At 43.0% G+C, this 21,098-nt stretch overlaps 1 protein-coding gene across 4 annotated transcripts; it reads left to right on the top strand.

The window, feature by feature from the left end:
* si:ch211-278j3.3 (E3 ubiquitin-protein ligase RNF19A) lies at positions 1-20,678 on the top strand. 4 transcript variants are annotated; one of them, XM_068577320.1, is made up of 11 exons: positions 1-237; positions 6,619-6,922; positions 7,081-7,260; positions 7,946-8,427; positions 11,817-12,022; positions 12,176-12,323; positions 14,409-14,571; positions 14,988-15,102; positions 18,020-18,151; positions 18,563-18,833; positions 19,045-20,674. In XM_068577320.1, exons 3-11 carry the CDS (start codon positions 7,108-7,110, stop codon positions 19,319-19,321), a joined length of 1,947 nt encoding a protein of 648 aa, XP_068433421.1. In that variant the 5' UTR covers positions 1-237; positions 6,619-6,922; positions 7,081-7,107; the 3' UTR covers positions 19,322-20,674. The 4 variants fall into 4 exon arrangements, with proteins under 4 accessions (XP_068433421.1, XP_068433423.1, XP_068433422.1 ...); XM_068577322.1 differs by having other exon boundaries at positions 6,619-7,260; positions 18,584-18,833; positions 19,045-20,678; XM_068577321.1 differs by having other exon boundaries at positions 6,619-7,260; positions 12,182-12,323; positions 19,045-20,675.
* Positions 20,679-21,098: the final 420 nt, after the last annotated feature.

Below are 21,098 nucleotides of genomic sequence, written 5' to 3'. Positions count from 1 at the left end.
TCTCCTCACCGCGAATCTCCTCTCCTGGGCTCTCTCCCGCGCCGTACCGGACCGGACCAGTGCACCCAGCCTCTCTTGCAGCTTTTGACGGCCAGATATGTTTTGTGTGCAGCAGTGAAGAAGAAGGAGAAGAAGAAGAGGAGACTGGGGGGTAGATTTATGTGCTACTGTTTGGTCCTCAAGGGGAGGAGCCAGTTGTTGATTCTACGCTGCAAGGAGAAGGCGCCGCACTGAGAGGTAAGACACCGTTTACGTAATGGGAACATATTGTGTGTTTTGTCCTGCAGACTTTGCGGCGCGCATTTGGACGACTTAACGTTCGCTATAGCTCGTGTTTATGCGGGCTATCGGGAGGTGGAGGTGAAGGAGAATACGTAGCCTATTAAACATGCCACTCCCTGCAATAGCATACTGATGCCCTGGAAGGACCCCTCTTTAAATGATTAAAATGGACGTATGAAAATGTGTAAATATATATCTTTTGAAAGGAATGTGGAGGTTATGCAAGGCTCCTTTTGATCAGTAGGCTATTTTGACATGCTACCTTTAGTTTACGATTGCATCTAATATGAATGGCCTGTCCTTATTATTGTTTCATTCGGTTGAATGACACTTAATCTGTGGAGTTAAAACATATGGATCCGTTAGTTACAATACACTACGAACACTTACAGCACTGTTATGCAATTCCACACCAATAAAGGCTACTATTTAATATCATGTGCACATTCGTATCCCCTAAATTGTGGTTATTTAATAACAGAAAGTAGCCTGCAGGCTGCCAGAGGTCACTAAAGCTCAGTGTTGAGCGCCACATGGTGCAGAAACAGAACATTTTGGTCAGGGATGCCGAGAAGTGCAGGAGTGTGTGTGTGTGTGTGTGTGTGTGTGTGTGTGTGTGTGTGTGTGTGTGGGCAGACTGAGGTCACTCTCATGCCTCTGAAACCCGCATTGCTGATGTGGGCTTGTGTCCAGTAAAGAGAATGAGATATTTAATAGGGTGGATCATCAGGTTTCCCTCAGCTAAGGCAGAACTCGACATCCTCTCTGCTCACTGATTGCATAGCAACAGCTTGTTAACAAGTGTCCTCTAAAAACACCTCAAACCTGAGGAGATAACCCGGTGGTGATGATATGGTTCATTCAAAGGACAAAAAAAAAGATGGCCCGTTTCGTGCCTGTTTGGCTTTTCAAAAGAGGGGGAAATGCTTCAGGGCTGATGCTGGTTGTGTAATAATCCCATCTGTCATTGACATTTTATCTGTCATCAATAGAAAGAGTGCCACGATGGACTCTAACTTATAAGTCATTTGTGAATTTAGAAAGGCTAAAAACAAGAATAACTTTCACATGCACAGGATTACAGTGCTTTTTTTTTTTTTTTTTTACCAGATCTATAGAAGAAAGTGCTTCATTCGAACAAGCTTCATTTTGAACACTGCCTGCTTGTAAGTTATTTAAAGGGCTACTTTGGCTATTTAATAATAATGCTCCCAATAGTATCGTTTCATTTGAGCTTCCCTGCCTGGTGAATGCCCACGTCATTCGAACTCCATGCCTCCAGTTTGTAACACATGTTGAGCCAGAATACGTGGGCCGGTTCTCAGGGCCAGTTTTGAGACAAATACATTTTCTGTCAAAACTCTCCGAGCTCCCGCTGAGATAACGTTGGTGACATCATGAGGGTTACACCGTTATCTGTGTGTAAGGTTGGTAGATTGCTCCTTTCATAAAAGTTTTTACCTCCATTACATTTTGTATAGAAATGTGTTTGAGTGTGTGCTGCTTTTGTAGCCGGATTAAAATGTGTGTGAATCAGCATGCTGAATCATGTCAACAAGACTTCAGCCAGAACCTTTGTACATTATGTAATGATGCCCACTGGCGCTTTTGGCCGGGGGATCGGTTTTCTTTTGCCTGTTGGAAATAAATAAAAAATGAGGGTTTGCTGCTGTGAATTGAGAGTGGGACGAGTGGCCGAAGCCTTTGTTCTTGTGAGCTAGCGTAGCTAATAGTACACGGAATACGTGTTGGTCAGGTGTAAAGTGCTTCAGCGGGTCACAGGGTCAAACAGCCATCGTGTTGAACAGTCAATCTTAAGTTAGATAACCGAGATCCACATCTCTCCTCTCGGTCCTCATACTGTAGAGACATACATACAGGATGTGTGGTTCAGTAAGTCCATAACGTTATATGTAAATTATTAAGTATGTTTTATAAAAGGTCAATCATATTGTATACACCCAGCAGTAACACTGATGGGTGCAAGAGGGTTTCTTTTTCAAGACTTAGAGTGGACTATTTCTTTATCTGAATTCCCATGGGACTGAATTCAACATAACTGGTTCTTACCCTCTCCGGTGGTGTTGCTGTTCAACTCTCAGACGAACAGGATGTCTCTCAAACCTTGAGCAGCAGGTGACAGGATGATCCACTGTGCAGTTTTACTTATTTGTATGGCACATAACTTGAATGACTTCCAGTGTTATTACAGATATTTCAAATTAATGTCATCGAATTTTTTAAGAGTAGAATTTCCACAAGATTAATCTTCTATCGCTGTGGGTTCGGGTACAGAAAAAGAAAGTTCCGGGAAAGGTTTTGTATTTGTCGTTTTAATTCTCCGTAATCCTCCGAGGGGCCTGAAGAGTTTGAATTCTGGTTAAGGCCGTGTTTCCGGAGCACCGGCGTCCTGTAGTGTAAAGAGGGTAGGTCAAATCTTTTAAGTGTGTCTTTGGCCTCAGGAGTATTTTACGGTAACACACACAGAAACACACACACACACACACTCTCATTCATTCAAGGGAAAAGAAAAATCATTAAGCTGTTTACAGAAGATGTACTCTCTCTTTCTGAACAGCATCTGCGTCCATCCCTCGTGTTGTTAACTATGGTCCCCTGAGACTTGGATGACATTAAATACAGCAGGACTCTCCTTTCTGCCTTAATGTTATCCCCACCATCTTGTCATTGCATTAGACAGAGAGGTCATGAAGTTTGTGTAACATCTAGAAAATAGAAATTGACACTATGTTTTTGGACTTGCAGAAAGGGAAATATACCCAATGTCTTGCATCACTTCATACACGCGGTCCCAACATTTGGGAGCTTCAGTGACGAACTAAACAAGGAACTGTTTGTCCACAAACATGTTTTTGTGATGACCGACCTTTTAGTGCGTCAGTGAGGTTTCAGAGGTTAAAAGGATATCTTTTTCATGTTCTTCATAGCGCCTGTTTTGTTGTGACAAGTTTATATTCAGTAGTTTTCACTTATTTCAAGACTGCCTGAACTCTCACACTAATTCTGTATCAAGCCATTGCTCATAGAAGAGTGTCTCATCGGCGAGATATTTTGTCATTTCCATCTCTGTATTCACATAATTTAAGTATGTTTGTGTGTGCGTGTGTGTGTGTGTGTGTGTGTCTGTGTGTGTGTGTGTCAGTGGTGTTTGTTTTAGATGGATGCATGATCTGATTCAAGATGATGATGATCTATAACAATGCAAGGATTCTCTGCACAGATTGTGAACCAGACAAATGGAGTGATCTGTGATAAATGAGGTTTGGTCAGGTATCCAGAGTGCTCGGCCCATATATATATATATATATATATATATATATATATATATATATATATATATATATATATATATATATATATATATATATTATATTTATATTTTTTCCAGATCGATCCAAGTCTGAGCTAGTCTGTCAGTATGGACTAGAGCCAGCTCCTTTGGTGTCAAAACTCAGCAAAGTAAACCAAAACATAACAGTGAAATACAATGTTTGTATAATCTTTTTATCTTAAAATGATTTTGATTGTCTGTATTAATGTGTGAACCTTCAGTCCAAAGACCCTTAGGCTGGGTTTATGTTTATATTTCTGTGTCTGGCAATATTATCATTTCGGTTGGAAAATATTGTACTTCTTGTTGATATAATGTTCGGTCCAATCATATTTTCTATATGCACAGTCTGTAAGAAATAACTGTCGGCTTTATCTTTGCTCAGTTATCAGCTATAGTTGCTTAATTACTCGGCTATGTGACTTTTTAGTGTGAAGGAATAAGACATGGCTGGAGCCCACCAAGCAATTCAAAAAACACTAAATTATATATGTGTGTGTGTGTGTGTGTGTGTGTGTGTGTGTCTACTCTGCATGTATCAGTATGCCTGTGTGTGCTTGAGCCTGTATACGTGAACGGCTAATTACACTGCAGAGACAGTATGAGCATTGCATGCAAATTAGAGGTCTTTTGAATATGTTACGTGTGTGCTCTTGATGTCGTCATATGTGGGAATTATGTCTATAAATAAAAAAGCAGCACACAGGTCGGTGCTTTGAAGCCTGTACTTTGCTTTCTTGTACTAAGAAAGTTGGTACCCGTGGATGTCGAGGAACAGTTTCTAGGAATCCGACGCAGAAAAGCTAAGTTTGGGGAAAATGAAACTTTACATGTGTAAAGCGTGCAAACACAGGTTTTCATGAGAGAAATTATCTGAAAGTATAGTTCCTACTAGATAACAGTGTTCTCATGCTAGATTTTGGAAGAAGTACCTGAGAACAAACACCACTGAGCTGCATTTGTCAGCACAGGAAACCGTTTGTAAGAGTTGTGTGTGGAGACTTTGTTATTGTATCCTCCGTGTTGTCTGCCCGAGTGAAACAAAAAGCTTGGAATGTGTTCACAAACATCTCTTGTTTTGCCAGTTCATATTCCCGTAGTTGTCTGGAAGGGGACCAGGACTGGAAGATGTTGATTTTAATGTTGTGTTCATAAGCAATCTTTGTTTCCCCTCTAAATATGTACTATGTTATTGCTGTAACAAAAACAGCAAAACTAGTTCCAGTTCTAGTTTTGTTATGTAACGGCGTATCGGCCAAATTGTATCTCGGCAAACTACAGCGATACAGTATTTCCGGCAGAGCGACAGTGGGCAAAATATGTTGTATTTAAAATATCAACAGTAATCATCAGTTTATGGCGCCAACTTTTCAATGGGCAAGACTGTCTTCCCTGCACTCTTAAATTAGCATACGGTACATAATGGTGTGCGGCTGCAAGACGAGCCTGCTATTCTAAGGGATTTGAACATATCCACAAGACTAGAATATAAATACTACTGCAACTCTGTCTCTATGCAAGAAGGCAGGTTAGGCACTGCAGTGTTACATAAATCCAGATTCTTTGTGCATCCCCGTTAGAAGAATGATGAGGCATATCGCTCCTGTAGCCGTGCATGCCCTCCAGCCTCCAAGCCATTCCGATTCATTCCATTATGAAAAAAACCCCCCCCCAAACTTTTTCCAAGATAAAAGATGCTTCATTTCCAGAGTGTGAAACAGAGCTTTAAATAGGCGGCGATCTATCGTCACGTCCGGTTTCACGCTGTGTTCCGCGGTCCGATTTTTGAAGCAGTGTCAAGATGGAGACGGCTCTTTTAATTGGTCTCGGGTCGCATGAATCACCTCGTGCTCTCTTTGCTCTCTGGGCCTGATTATGAAAGCTCGCCTCTGCCTAATGGAGACAGAATGAGTTGTCTGTGCTGTCCGTCACTGCCTCTCCTCGGCCTCACCCTGCATCTCCCCCGGTCCGTTCTGTCCAACCAGTCACAACTCTCTCGTCCGTCTGCTCTTTGTGTCTCATGGCCGTGACCTCACTGCTCATGCCTCAGACGCCACGCCGGCTTCCAGGGACCCTTAGTGTCTTCTCTGTCCGAAGTTTTTTTTCATTATAAATGTCTCTCAAGGGATTTGAAATAGATATTCCGCTGTTTAATGGCATCGCTTCCGTTTGAAATCTGCTCGTGTTTGACATTTTTGAAATGTCAGATTTTAAAATGAGCTCCTGTTAACGTGTCTGCTCAGGTTTTGAGGGCATGAGAGGGACTGCTTACTATTTTAAACATTATATATCTTTTATTTATGTGGAGTTGCTTTGCAGTAAATCAATATTATTACAATATGCAAATGAAACGTCCAAGCACAGATTGTGCGGTCTATGTTTTTGTGTAAAAGTGCTGTTGTTGTTCTGTTTGATAGGATTCATGTGCGTTGGGTTCACGGAGAGGGTTTTCCACAAGAAAATAAAAAAACTCAATTATTCAATTGTATTATTCAAAACTCAATTCAATTATTTTTAATATGTATTTCCGATTATTATTACATGTTGTTAATCAGTTGTTGTTACTCATTGATATCGTCCTGAAGAAATGGGGCTTAGATAATCAGTTCCCAACCTTTGGGCCTGTGACCTCCAGTGACCTCCTAAAACAAAGAAATACTTACTCAACCCTTCGTCACCAGTCACATTCGTCGACTGGTGTGACCAATTAAACCACAGAGTGAATTTTCTTACTATTTATTGCTATGTTTGAATAGTTTTTTGAGTTTGAGTAAAGTCAGGAAAATATATATATATATAGTAAAACAACGGCTTTAAATCAATATCACAAGATTACATTTATATCCAATTCAAGATGTTTCAAAAATATTAATATTAAGATAAACCACTTTCCACTGAAATTTGCAAATTTTTTTCGGACCAGAGGGCAGAATGCACATCGCATCATTTCTGAGCAACTGTCATTTTGTGATGTTTGTTTCCAGGATACGGGACTGCTTGCGGTGAAGAGGAGGCCTAAAGCGATGACGGACAGTCGGCCAGTTCAGGACTAGCTCAGCCTGAGGGAACTGCAGTGGAGGTGGAGGAAGAAGAAGAAGAAGAAGAAGAGGGGGAGGGAAAGAAGCCCCGAAGAGAGACAAAAGTAAATCACATGACCGGACCTCGGACAGGTTCCAAATTAGTGATGTTCCCCTCGGGCAGGGATTACCTCCTCGTCTGCCTCTCCACCTCTCCTGCTCTTCCTCCTTTGCACAGCAGAGCAACCGCCCAGCTCCAAGACTCTGAGCTGTGAGAGCTCCCGCTGCACACCCACACACACACACACACACACACACACACACACACAGACACACACAATTCACCCTCTCTCACACACACACGCACGCACGCACACACACACACACACGTTTGCATCCTGCTCATGGTCGTTGGCCTGTCCTCCTCAGCTGCTGCTACTGCTCTAGTCATAAACCATGAAGAGGCCCAAGCAGCAGACGGGGCCGCTGAGCTTCCTGAACTTCTTCAGCAGGAAGCCCAAGTCGGAGCCGAAGCCCGAGAGGCCAGTGGAGGCCTGGCCCAGAGAGGAGGTGGCCATCACCCTGACCCCGAGCGAGCACCCCGAGCAGGTGAGGCGGAGCAAGTAATCCCATATGTGTCGTCTTCTTCCTCCAAGTTCTGTTTTAGCCTCTGGTAGACTCGGTGAGTTTTAGGGAATCAGTTTTTTTTTTTTAAAGGTTTTTGTGAAATGTTTGATTTTGGTTTTTATTATATTTCCGTCTGTAAACAAGTCTACTTGGAGTTTTATCTGTTTTGCTGTCTTTGCAAACACACGGTCATACATCTGCATTTGGATTAAAATGTACTCATGTCAAGTGTTTATATATGTGTTTTATTATTCTTTCTCAAAGATGATTCATACATTATATATAACACGGGTTATTTATGTATCCATACAGTATTTGTCATTTTCCAGAATCGAAACGTCTCACCAAGGAAAGAAGAACTTGAAGCGAGCGTGTAGATCATTAACTTTAGCTTCTGCTTGCATCCTCCCTTTCTCATGCTGTTATAGCCCAAATCCATTAGAGTGTTTATTCAATTAATCGATAATTTAGAGAAATGATGTTGCCTAGAAACTAAGTCCACAAAGTCCCCACCGACATACACACTGATGTGATAATGAGTCTCACTAGAAATGTGAGGCCTTTCCATTTGCTTTCTTGAATTTCCCAATACAAACATATATATATATATATATATTTGTGTGTGTGATTTGCTTTGGTAAGTCAGCAGCTCTGTCGTGGTTCACAGGACCTCAGCCTCACAGCAGAAGAGGCTGGAGGAGAAAGAGGAGAAGGAGGAGGTCCGCCTTCGGAGGCGGTGGCGGTCGTGGTCGGCGAGGACGGCGCCGCCGCAGCTGAGTGCGTGGGCGGGGCCAGCAGCGGCTCCACCGGCGTCCTGTCCGTCTCCTCCTCCAGCCAGGAGCAGCTGTTGGATGAGCACCTGGAGGAGTGCCCCCTGTGCCTGCTCAGTCAACCGCGTTGCCACTTCCCGCGACTCACCTCCTGTTCCCACCGAACGTGCTCCGACTGCCTCCGCCAGTACCTGCGCATCGAGATATCGGAGAGCCGGGTGTGCATCGCGTGCCCGCAGTGCCCCGAGACGCTGGCGCCACTGGACGTCCGCGCCATCTTGGATGACCGGGCGCTGCTGGAGCGCTTTGAGGAGTACCAGTTGAGGCGTTTCCTGGCCGCTGATCCAGATACGCGCTGGTGCCCCGCGCCCGACTGCAGGTGAGGATCAGAACATCAAAGTCGGTTCCCAAACCAAGTTACGCCAATTCCACTTTACAGCAAAAGATGTTTCACAGTCACAAATACTTACAAAGGCCCTTTTTTGGGGAATAAAGACAGTTCCCTCACAACATTGAGAGAAGATAACTGGATGAGGGTTGAATGAGGAAAACAATGGCTTCTCTAAATTGTCTAAACTCGCCGCAAAATGTACTTTTTTTTGTGAACATCTTGAGTCGCACAGTAGCAATTTCCTGTACTGCAATTACCTTGAGACACAAAAGATAGGCTTATTTCAATGTTACAATTCAGCTCTTGTCAGAGCCCTTTCATCCCACCCTTTCATTATGTTGTAAAACACAAGACTCGGAGCAGTTTTCCAGTGTCAGAATGATTGACGGAGCTTTGAAAAGATGAACTGACAGCGACTGAAAGCTCAGTTTGAGCTGCATATGCGTCCCGAGGCTGTGAAGAGTTTGATGCGACCAAAATATGTTTTGCATTTCTTGAAACGGAACGGACGGGTCGTGAATGATGAAGCAAGCCTCTCTCCATTTTGAATCTCCAATCATCAATGTAAATGTGGGACTACGTATCGTAACACCAAATACATGTTGCATTAGGGAGATGAAGGAAGAACCTTTAATATACATACAGTTATGTAAAATAGTTGGCACATCTGGGTCCATTTGACTTTTTCTTTCTCCCGGAGGAGAACTGGCTGATATGTGGATGACATCATGTTACATAGAGATGTTTAAAGCACAGCTACAATGTAATTTCACCGCAGAATCGATCGAAGACTTCATCATAAATGATACAGGGGGAAAGACGCGGAAGAAATACATATTAGATTTTTTATTCTCCCCCTATTCCCACAACAGACCACAATGCAATGCAACCACAAGACATGTTCTGAGTTAACTCATTTTCTCTGCTGTTGAACAGACACTGATCCATTGCTGGATCACCTTAATGTCCATGGAGGGGTAACAGGATAGGGCTGCTGACGGGAAGTTATAATGTGTGTGTGTGTGTGCGTGTGCGTGTGTGGTTGTGGTCAAGAGCACGTAAGCGCCAGGATTCAGGACTCAGCACTAGACTGTGTGTCTCCCTGACTGTCCGTGCTCACAGCCCGGTCATGATGAATGAGTGGAGTGAAAATCAATTCGGCAATCTGTCTGATGCGGTTGTGAATTAAATATAACTCAGAGGAACAGGATCGGATTTCTAGAGCCGCTCCTACAAATCAGCAGAATTAAGAATTCCACATATATTTTGAAAAAAGGTCAGTGCTGTTTTATATTTGAAATAACAAATACTTCCCACATAGGAGCCTTTGAAGATGTGACCTATTATGTAAACTGGTCACAGCTATGGTTTGTGTGTCCCCGTGCTCCCAACATACACACATTCCTGGAGATCTTAGTGACAGAAGCTTAGCAGGAGATTATGTCGGCTCCGAGTGTGTGGCAGAAAGTGGTTCTTTCTTTGTCACGTTTTTGCTGCATATGTGACTCGATTCTCCACAGACACAATCTGCTCTACAAGTATTTTCAAGCGCAAATCTTTCTGTGCCTGCGCTCATGTTAAATAGCAGCATTCATATCGAACCTCATCGCACTCTTAACGTTTAGCGGAGGGTTTCTGTCTCTGCCCCAAAATGAAGTCTGTGTGGTGTGTTTGACGGAGCATAAAGTTTACATTAACTTCTCTACTGTGATGTTACTGTCGCTGCAGAACTCGCGAATCAGATTGATCTGATTATATAATACTTTATCACTAAAGCTCTTCTTATTCTCTGCCATTTGCTGCCACACTGCTGTGTTTGTGTTGTCTATTGTTGTTTATTAGCTGGATCCCAAGTACCTCTTCATGGGCTCCACAGAAAAGACTACGTAATACACATGACGTCATATCTATGACGTAATACGCATGACGTAAAACATACGGTTAAAACGGTTCAGTCAGAATAGTTCAAATAGTTCAGTCAAAGTTCTGTGTGAAAGATCCGTGTGTTGTGTTGTGTGTGAAGTGCTAGTGCGCATGCATGTGCAACTTTGTGGGTCCCTGTGCACATGATACAAACCTGCTTGTATATTAAAAAAAATGCACTATGATGGGACTAGTGGTCAAAAACTGCTTATTGTTAGTCTGAGTATGTACTTTTAAGAGAATTAGGTGAAGTTGATCATATAGCGAGATATGCACACACACACACACACAAATAAAATGCACTTCGGAGACGTGTCCAGTAGTTAAACTTTACAATTATTATTCAAAGCAGAATGTTGTTGGATGTCTTAAAACATTTATGGGGCATCTCAATATTTAATATATGTGTATTCGGATGTGTTTTCCAAAAGGCTTTGGTAAAACGTTCTGATCTATCTACAAAGGCAAGCAACACAAGTGCACCAAATTTGGTTGATGTGAATGAGGACAAGATTGATGTTGACTGTTGAAGCGGTTTGTTTAGTCGGAGCCTCGTGAGACATCTTTGCCTGACCAAATGGGGCGAAGGTATTTGATTAACGTATGGCGTTAATATGCTGCATTCTTTGAGGAAGATGTTCACAGTTCCCTGGAAATGTTTTTATGCATGAGTCGGTCCACGCCAGCTTTGTTGTTCAGCCGCGAGGACTTAACTTGAAAAACAGACACAAACTGTTTAAATCTCGTCCGACGCCGGAGCGGAGATCCAGGCAGCCGTGTAATGTGTGTGTGTGTGTGTGTGTGTGTGTGTGTGGCCTGATTCATCTACCTTTCTGACAAACCTGAGAGCCACATAAAGCTGTAGAGATGCTGACGAGAAAAGAAAAAAAAAGCCCAGAGGAGCATTTCCAAATACTTCACTCACGGGTGCTTTGACTTATTTGATCATTAATCGCATGATCTTTTGAATATTCAGATTTATGTTAATGTCCCTTCTGAGGAGTGAGATTAGATCCACGGGCTTTAAGCTCCTTGTTCTCGTCATAATGACGTATAGGAGATCTAAGGAGGAAATTATTTCTGGTCCCGGAGTTGAACTGTGGAAAGCAGTCCCTCAGACACTTGTAGCTCTCCGTGTGCGTTACTGAGGCGCACAGGCAACAATTGCGCTTTGTTTGTGAGCAAAGACAACAAGTAACAACTCTTCACAGCTATTCAGTCAGCCAACCAAAGCTGTGATGTTCAAATGACACAGCAGCTACTGTGAGTCTCAGCTGAAAATGTCAGGGCAGCCTTGTGGAAGAGTGACCTGTATTTAATCCTCCCACGATGCCTGGTGCCGAGGTGACCTTTATGACGAACCCCTAACAACAAAGAATTCCCCTCGGGGGGGGGACATAATAACGATGGCCCCTCTTTCATGTGTTTTATCGACGCGCTTCCTCTCTCCTCAGCTATGCAGTGATAGCGTACGGCTGTGCAGAATGTCCCAAGCTGAGCTGTGGCCGCGAGGGATGTGACACAGAGTTCTGCTACCACTGTCGCCAGCTGTGGCACCCCAACCAGACGTGCGATCAGGCCCGGCGTCAGCGCGCCCGCCACACTTCAGGCGGCAACGATGCCTCCACGCTGTACGTCTTCAATGAAGAACCTGGAGGAGGTGAGACCAGCAGCTGCTGTGACCTTCTTTGCTTTTTGCCTTTATTGCAAAGCTTTTGTGCCAGGAACCAGGGGATGTATTGATAGATTCCGACGTTATCATGAATGATTACATGTTGTGGACACCTCTCACATATTTACCCTGTTGCTGAAGATGCAGAGGAGATCAAAGCGTGCCCTCGCTGCGGCGCCTACATCATGAAGACCAACGATGGCAGCTGTAACCGTATGAACTGCACTGTGTGTGCCTGTCAGTTCTGCTGGCTGTGTATGCAGGAGATTACCGACGTGCACTACCTCAGGTACACATGAACACACCTCACGGAGCGACGTGCGTTTTTTTTTTTTTTACCTGGAGATCAGACAATCGCACGATTAGTCGATTGAGAATGAATCAACACCAAATATGATGACTGCGTTCAAGTCATTTATCAAGCAGAAATGTGGAATACCTGTGAGGATTTACAACGTGTTTGAAGATGTTGTCGTGGTCATTTTTCACTAAAATCCCCTAAATAATCAACGAAATATTCATAACAGAAAGAGTTGCATCAGCAGAATTCCTTATTCCGGTGTGTGGGACCTGCTGTACGAAGTGAAAGTATGGACCAAAAAAAAAAAACCCCACAAGACAAAGATCAGCAGAATTTGATCCTCGTCGCACAGCGGCATGAGGAGAGAAAATGCTTCAGCATAATAAGATACGGAAGAATTTCACGAGAATGAGTATACCTGTATTTATAAAACATTCCATCCGTATTTTTTAAAGCCGGAGATCAAACTCAGCAAGGCGCGTCCACTATGTCATCGGCTGAAGGCCACGCTGCTTCAAACTCATCGTCTGGGCCTCCATTGATTTTTCCAGTCTTGGAAGGGAGTCACTGCTGACTTGTCATCAATTAATAAGCTCTCTCTGCCTCCATCTTTCCATGCGGCAGAATATGTAACTCGAGCTATGAGGCCGGCTAGCAGCTGAATCGCTCAATTTGAAGAAACGTGTCGGATTTTTCAAATGTTTTTACCATTTTCATGGTGCCGCGTGCATATGTTTTGATGAATGTCTCGGATGAGAAAGAGAGTGTTTGTGTTTGTCTGCATGAGCCTCGTTGTGTCTGAGCACCCTTCTTATTTTCTCTCCTCGGCTCCTCGACTGTCTGTCACACTTCACATTTTAGTGAACACCCTAAAGAAGGGAAAAAAGCTTTTAGCATCTCACAACAAATCGACCAGTTTCGAGCAACAGAGCACGACTTTAATACCTTCCAATAATTCCACCCACTCAGGCTTTTAGAAACCCTCAGTGACATTTTTCTGTTGTGATAAAAGAGCATGCTTTCAGAAATGGCATCGCCCCGAGGTGCTGTGTGTGTTGCCCGTATTGTCACCGCTGCTCCGACGAGGTAATTGCTACTTGATTACGATCAAACAGTGTTATTCAGTGTTGTACTGCTCTCCTTGGCAGTTAGAATCACTCCGCGACATCATGAAAGGCTGATACTACATTAAAGAAGCACTTTAAGGCAACACTTATTATACCTAACGTCATATCAAGTGGTCTAACAGCCGAGATGTAAGATAAGTGAGTCTGTGAATGGTCGCCGTTGTTTGGAAGAGGACAAAGCTCGAATCATAAAGGCATTCAGTTTGGGTAATGATGTAATGACAGCAATGAGTCAGACATTTAATATTGTCAGTACTCATTTATTTCACCTGCTTCTGAACAAGATATATCCAACTAGGCTGCATTAAGGGTGATGCCCATTACGACAGTGTACACACCATTTGTGTATATTTTAAGAATGAAGTTTAAGACATTTGAGCTAAATGCTCAGATGAAAGATGCTGTTCTGCAGATGAAAATGAATTATTGTATTATCACTATTATTTACCATGTTTATTATCTTAGTTCAACCTGTTAGCAGGGTAACATTTTTTAATTTGAGATAAAAAAAAAAGTACAGCTGAGACTGATGGGAATATGTCATTCATTTTGCATGTATTTGGTCGCAAAACTAAATATTCAGCAAATTGAAAAAATGTCGACCTGATGAATGATGTCACTACATGACAAGTCAGGGGAGGCCATAACAATATAAAACTTGAATATCTGTTTACAAACCCCCACAGCAATCCAGCCCATAATAATCAGCCAAACCCAAAAATCTCAACCCCATGGTGGCGCTAGAAGAAGCGTCTCTAGCTCACTTAACTCATTGAGATTCATCCTCAGGGTCAGTTAAAAATGTCCCGGTGATCCATCCAATAGTCTTCATGACACGACAGAAACAAGTACGCTGCCGCCCACGCAGCCATCGTGCTCATTTTCTGAACGTTGCGCGGCACGATAGTTTGAACTTGTATCTGATCTCCCATGTTGTGTGTCTCAGTCCCTCAGGATGTACTTTCTGGGGGAAGAAGCCGTGGTCTCAAACCCGCAAGGTTCTGTGGCAGGTGGGCATGCTGCTCGGAGCACCCGTGGTCATCTCCCTCATAGCGGGCATCGCCATCCCGGTCATCATTGTGGGCATACCAATCTACATGGGCCGCAAGGTACAAAACAGCCAGTAAAGTGTGTGCATGTGTCAACTCCTCCCATATGTCTGACTAGTATGTTTAAAATGAAGTGAATTATTCTGATTAGACTAACAATTTCCATCAGATGAAGCCATATTTAAAGATAATGCTAATTTGACATCCCATTGAATCAGGTGAATTGGAACCTAATGACACACATGCAACTTAAGCATGCACTTAATATTCATTAACTGGGTCTGTCTTTGGGTTGGAGCTCGGCGATAGCTTGTGCAGGTCAATAAGGCTGTTTTCCTTTCCCCTCATGCATGCTGGGATGCATGTATTACTGGACATGAACAAGTGACATGAAGAAGTTGTTGCAGAGACCGAGAGCAACAAGGATCAAATTCAATTTCCATGATCTAATTTGTGTTCTGTGTATTGCCTTCTAGGTCCATGGTCGCTGTAAGAAAAACAATATCTCAGGAAGTAAGCACTACTTGACTGTGGCAAGTGGGGTGATGATGTCAGTGTTCGTGTCGCCGGTCATAGCGGCTATCACTGTGGGTAAGAAACAAAACGACGCGGCCACCTTGTGCACTGCACACAGAGACGAGTGATTACAGTGTAAAATGGGAAAAAAAGGAGCTTAAATTACCCCCATATCCTGAAACTGAGCGGTTTAGGTCAGACACGAAAGCATATGTTAATCGTCTTTTTGATTTGAATAATAAAGCTGTACTTCTATCAAAACGTCTCACATCTGAGGGAAGTATTCATGCGGATCAAAAAGTGTTTAAAGAAAAGATGATTCACGGTGGTTTGACCAGCACACTGGCTTCTAGCTGTGGAGTGTCTCGGATAATCCCTTCCATAATAATGAGTGAGGAGTCTGGGATCGACGAGAGAGAGCTTTCCACACTCGACACACCATTTCCGAATTTACTTCCAAGAGCCAGTTCAACATTTTAGGGAATGCTTATGTGAAAACAACATATAACGCGCTGTGAGCCGCGAGGCGCTAGCAGCTGGATTGTTACATTACCACAGAGCCAGGTTGCCTGTTTCCCATAAGTCTTTGTACTGAACTAAGCTAAAGAGCTGCTCGCAGGCGCTTCACAATCACCATATTGCAATTCTTCTTGAATGGAGAGCCAATTAATAGATTTCCCAAAATGTAAAAGTGTGCTCATTTTCAGGTTCATACTTGTATTCGGGGTTTCTAGAACATATTTATGTGCTTTAATGTTAAAAAATCAAATTGTTCTCGTACTGTTCCCTGTGTCTGTACATCCCTCTCCCGAAAAAGCCCGGTCTGCACTGATTGGCTTGCAAGAAAAGCATGGCCCTCCTTTTGCAAAGATAGTTTGGAGCTTTAGGTAGAGACTGGGGCGGTGTATTTCAGCCTGAATGTGACATCGGAAGGGAAGTCAAATCTGAATTGCTTGTGGAATAACATGTTCTAACATGTCGGATCCAGGCAGCCTACAAAATACTCTCCGTGTGTGGATACCCAAATGTGTGTGCACACGCACTAAAAAAGTGAGTTGTATGTCCCCTCTAATAAATCAGTAGATGAACATGCATCCAGGCGTAAACTGGTGTAAACCTATAAAGCCATATAAATAACCAAAAGCTAAGCTTTTGTATGCAAACAGATCACTTGATTTCATTCACACACTCGCACAGTGCAAAGCAACATGTTGATGACTCATGACAGGTCCTTCTGTAGGTAACAGTCACGGCTGTGACAGACATCCTGAAGGCTTTAGCAGCTTCTCAGCTTCCCTCCGCGGTGTCACGACTATCACTGAACCGCACACTGACGGGCCCTCCCATGACGCACACACACACACGCACTAAAACGTACTTTGCTCTACTTTTCACTTTGATCTCCCCTTGTGTTTGCGTCCCTGTCCTTACGTACCCTTAGTCTCATTTGTTTCCTCTCTCTCAGCAGCACAACTGTTCATTTGTTTCTCATATTAAACCCGCTGCTCCCCGACTTGTTGTTTCTCTCTTTTTGAGTCAAACAGACACACACACACACACATCCCCTCTGTCTGTGGACTTTTTGGTTGGCAGGCTCATCCTCTTGCCCTGCTTTCACCCGGTTGCTGAGCCGGTGTTCCCGCTGTGTTAATGATGTCCCTTTGTTTGGTCGGCATCGCTTTGTGTTACCGAATTCCAATCTCAATCACAGGTTGCATAATCACACAGTGTAGGGAGGCTGCTGCTCATCGAGTTGTGTGACTTGTTGAAAGTACTTATGAAGGAAAGTGGGGAGAAATGTAACTTGTGATATTCTTATTTTTAAATTAATATGAAGGCCGATGATCTATCGCAACACACACAGATTTTCAGCAATTACGAAGACAGAAAATAACCAAATATGACGAGGGCTCTTTAGAAGCAGTAATTTCTTGCAATAAACAGCTTGCTGCTTTGCTTCTAACTCTTACTTTGCAAGTGTCCAATGCCACTCTCGTCTGCCTCTCGTGTAATAATTACACATCAACTTACATTATACTATATGCAATTCAAGTTTTAACAATTTGAATTGTCCAGGAGTGTACCGGACAACATAACAGCATCTTATTTAAAATGTATAACACTGACTTACAATTAGTTTCATAATAAATAAAGAGAATAATCAAAATTCCCATAAGATCAAAGGCATGAAATGATAATGATTAATAACAGCAGTAAATATACAAAACCATTTAGATATGCAGCAGATTAAAATAAAAACATAACATGCACGAGCAGCTCGCATCCAACTAAAAGAGAATGGATTCATAAGCGTGCTAGGAAATCGATTCCTAAGAGAAGACATAACTTCCTGAAGGATAAGCAACAGCTCACAGTATTTGAAACGATTCGGTTGCATCAATACGGAGGCTCTGATGCCAAGAAAAGCTTTATAGATCAGCGTGTTCCAGGAACTTTATCATGTGCTGTGTGCAGAGAAGCAGGAGGGGATCCCTCTTGTGTTTATTTAGGGTATTGCTGAAATAGTGGGACGATAAAACTGGTTAATTTAAGGGGCCGTCCATCAATTTAACATGTCGTAAAAAAACACATTCACATAAAAATGTGTTTATTAGTCACTGATATCAGATGTGTAAGCCTGTCAATCACTCAGGTTCAATCTTAGTTTTGGCTTAAAACAGAACCAACTGAATTACACTTTGGGAATGTGGAGGATTTAGTGGGCATGGAGGGCCAAAAGATAGTGTCCTGTTGCATCATGGGAAGTCCAGAATCCAGTCTCTTTGGAGCCTGATATACTACAAACTACAAACCTGAAAATGTGTAAATCTGCTGCTTAGGTTTTCATCATTTTTCCTCCCCTCCTACTTTTAAGGAGTACATTTTTTTCACAATTTGTATGATATTCAAATTTCTTTGGCACAAACTTCAAACCAATCATAATGAGAAATGTGTCATGAATTGTTTTCTTATACTTCTGTTGCTCCTGCAGGTGTGGGTGTGCCGCTAATGCTGACTTACGTCTACGGGGTCGTCCCCATGTCGCTCTGTAGGAACGGTTGGTGTCGACCGCAGAGTGAGCCCCCCGAAACACACAAAATCCAACTAGAGGACTTAGCCAGCTGTGAGTACAGAATTTAAAGGAATAGTTTGACAATTTGGGAAACGCGTTCATTCGCTTTCTTGCCAGGAGTTAGATGAGAAAATGGCTGCCGCTCTCATTTTTCTTTGTTTACCATGAAGCTAAAGCCGGGCAGCAAATAGCTTAGCTTAGATTTTCTTAGCATGAAGACTGGAAGCAGCAGGAATTAGCTCAGATTAGCTGTTTTCAGTCTTGATGCTGAACTGAGGGAAGGATCTCCCAGCTAGCTTCATATATAACAACGAAAGTTAATTAGCGTACATCCCAAATTAAAGAACTATTCCTTTTCTAACTTTGACCTAAATTCAAGACTCTCGACATCACTACTAGGTGCATTGTTCTTTTTGCCCCAAGCCGCCACCTGATCTGATGAAGTTTCAACTTCTCTTATAGATCTTCTATTCTCTCATGTAGTCAGTGACCACTGGACGGGTCAAAACAAACAAACGCCCAGCGACACCAGCGTCCAGGAAGTCAGAGTCAGTGTACAGGAAGTGGGCGTCCTGCCCAGTACGAGCACCACGCCCCCTGAGCTAGACAGCTATGAGGAATTGGATGAAGCCACAAAACACCACGGATACACCCAGCAGGACAGCCAATCAGACTGCCAGGTGGTTATTGTGCCTGACAGCAAGCTCGATGACACACAAGCACTTCCTTTGAGGTAAATGTTGTCTCTGTTTCCACTGTATTTTGTACTAAACTACGATGGTGAACTAGGTAAACCTGCTTTTTCAGGACGTAATCCTGCTGTTCCATCGTCTGACTTCAGCAGATTTTCACCATCAAGGCATTCTTTGCACACACTTCCGTTTTCCATTTGGATTGGCTGGCAGCTTCATATTGATTTATTTGTCTTTCTACTGTCGCCACAGGGAAGGAACCAATTTTGAGGTCCGTGTGGAAATTGAGACTCATCCCAGAGGCGCCCGGCAGTCCAGCCTAAGTAGCATCCTGTCTAGCCGAAGCTTGTCAGTGGAGTCCCTGGGACACTCGCAGTCCAAGTCCCAAGACTACCTGTGTGCCTCAGAACGGGAAGGAAGACGAGACGGGGAAGGAGGAGAGGAGCAGGAGGGTAGAGAGAAACCAGGAGGGGACGCGGGAGGAGATGAAGGGACAGTTTTCCCCGTCTTTGAAGTAGACAGTGTATGAGGTCCCCTAATGCAGGCTTTGTACTTGGTTGGAGATTTTATGGAAATAAAGAAATCCATAAGCTGACATGTCACTGGATTGACCTGAATATCATTGGCCGAGGCCACTTCCTGCTTCCAAGACAGGCCCTCCCACCAGTTGCCTTCTAGCTCCAGCCTCTAAGGAAGACGCGGGTTTAGCGAGAGCAAATGAAAATGTGTGTGAGAGTGTGTGTGTGTGTGTGTCTGTGTGTGTGTGATAAATAGCATGAGACTACGACATAAGCATTGGAGGGCGATAGACTGTAAAGCAGACAGGATAGCATCCATCATTGCATCTTAAGCGGAAGGTACTGAGAGCATGTTTTTTTTTCTTTGTTGTCCTTGCGGAAAGAGACTACCTTACACCCCATCTGTCATAAATCTATTTCATGAGACTCTCTCTTGGTCTGGCTGTACTTCACTTCTTTTAGTGACCTCACCTCTCTCTCCCTTTACGAATAAAGAGACACCCACAAGCATGATTTGTTTTATGCTTCCCCAGACCAAATTGCAGGACAGTAGGGGTGATTTTTGTTATTTTATACCTTACCTCCAGCATTTTAAGATGTATTGGTCACACTTAAATTGGACAACTTTCAACAGATGACGCATGCTGCACTGATACTCTTTGTGAACAAGTTGAAAATGACATCTGACCACTATTGAAGTGTGTAACTGTTGCTCTCTCGTGGAGTAAAAAGTGCTCTGTGACATTATGGCAGCGAGTCGATTGACTGGATGGCTTTTAACTAACATCAATTATAACTATTGATCTCAAATCCACAGTCTTCCATGGAGGCAGACAGGAGGCAATGTCACTTTTGCATCATTTTAGTGCAGCTTTTAGCCTTCAAGAAGCTATTTCCTTTAAAACGGCAGTCTTTTTGGAAAGAGTCTTACATTTTAAAAAGTAGCTGCATGATTCTACTACCCGCTGTGTATCCAGGATGACTCACACATACACACACGTTCACACACAGCAGTCAGTGTAATTGCAGTAGTGTGCACTGCTGAGAGCATTAAATATAAAGTAAAGACCCTCTCAAATGATCACAGAGCACCAAAAGTACAACCGCAGCATGCCACCTCAGGCTAAACTCTAATAACCCCCACTAGATGATCTATGAGAAAATACATGCCTTTACATGCTCTGCTTAGCTTCCTGAGTGTGAAATACTTGTGAGAGATGAACTCGGACGTGAAATGATAACCTGTGCTGGGTTGTGGAGAGAAATTAAATAAAGATTTCACCATGAAGGATACAAACATAATGCATATTTTGTGTCTGTCACACAGATTTTCTTCTTCAGTGAAAGTTCCAAGTGGAGAGTTTCCTGTTTCCTAATATAAATCATTTGTTATTTGGGGGCTATGTAAAATTTAAAGGTATGTAAAGCAAAGGTCATACAAAGAAAATTGAACTGGGGATGTTGCAGATTATGTTATGAATTGTACACAGTTGTTCATAATCTATTTGGCATGTGACCTGTATAATATCTTCTTGTGAACATGTTCAACCGACTCCAAGTCTGGTTCAACATCCATGCCGCTGTGCCGACAGCCATAGCCAGAGGCATCAGGTATACCGTGTCTGTCTGTCCATCCGTGAACCAGATACCTCAGGAACACCAGGAGGGATTTTTAAAAAAAAGTCCACCTGGACTCAAAGATGAACTGATTACAATGTTAAAGTTCAAAGCCACTGTCTCAGGAACACGTTGAAGGAATTACTTCTAAATTTAGCACAAACGCCACTT

This window comes from Clinocottus analis, unplaced genomic scaffold, assembly GCF_023055335.1.
Source record: "Clinocottus analis isolate CAN_PGR_092001 unplaced genomic scaffold, fCliAna1.0.p SCAF_15, whole genome shotgun sequence".
Taxonomy (NCBI): domain Eukaryota; kingdom Metazoa; phylum Chordata; class Actinopteri; order Perciformes; family Cottidae; genus Clinocottus; species Clinocottus analis.
The sequence above is the reverse complement of the archived record's forward strand: the minus strand, read 5'-3'. Positions and strand labels throughout refer to the sequence as shown.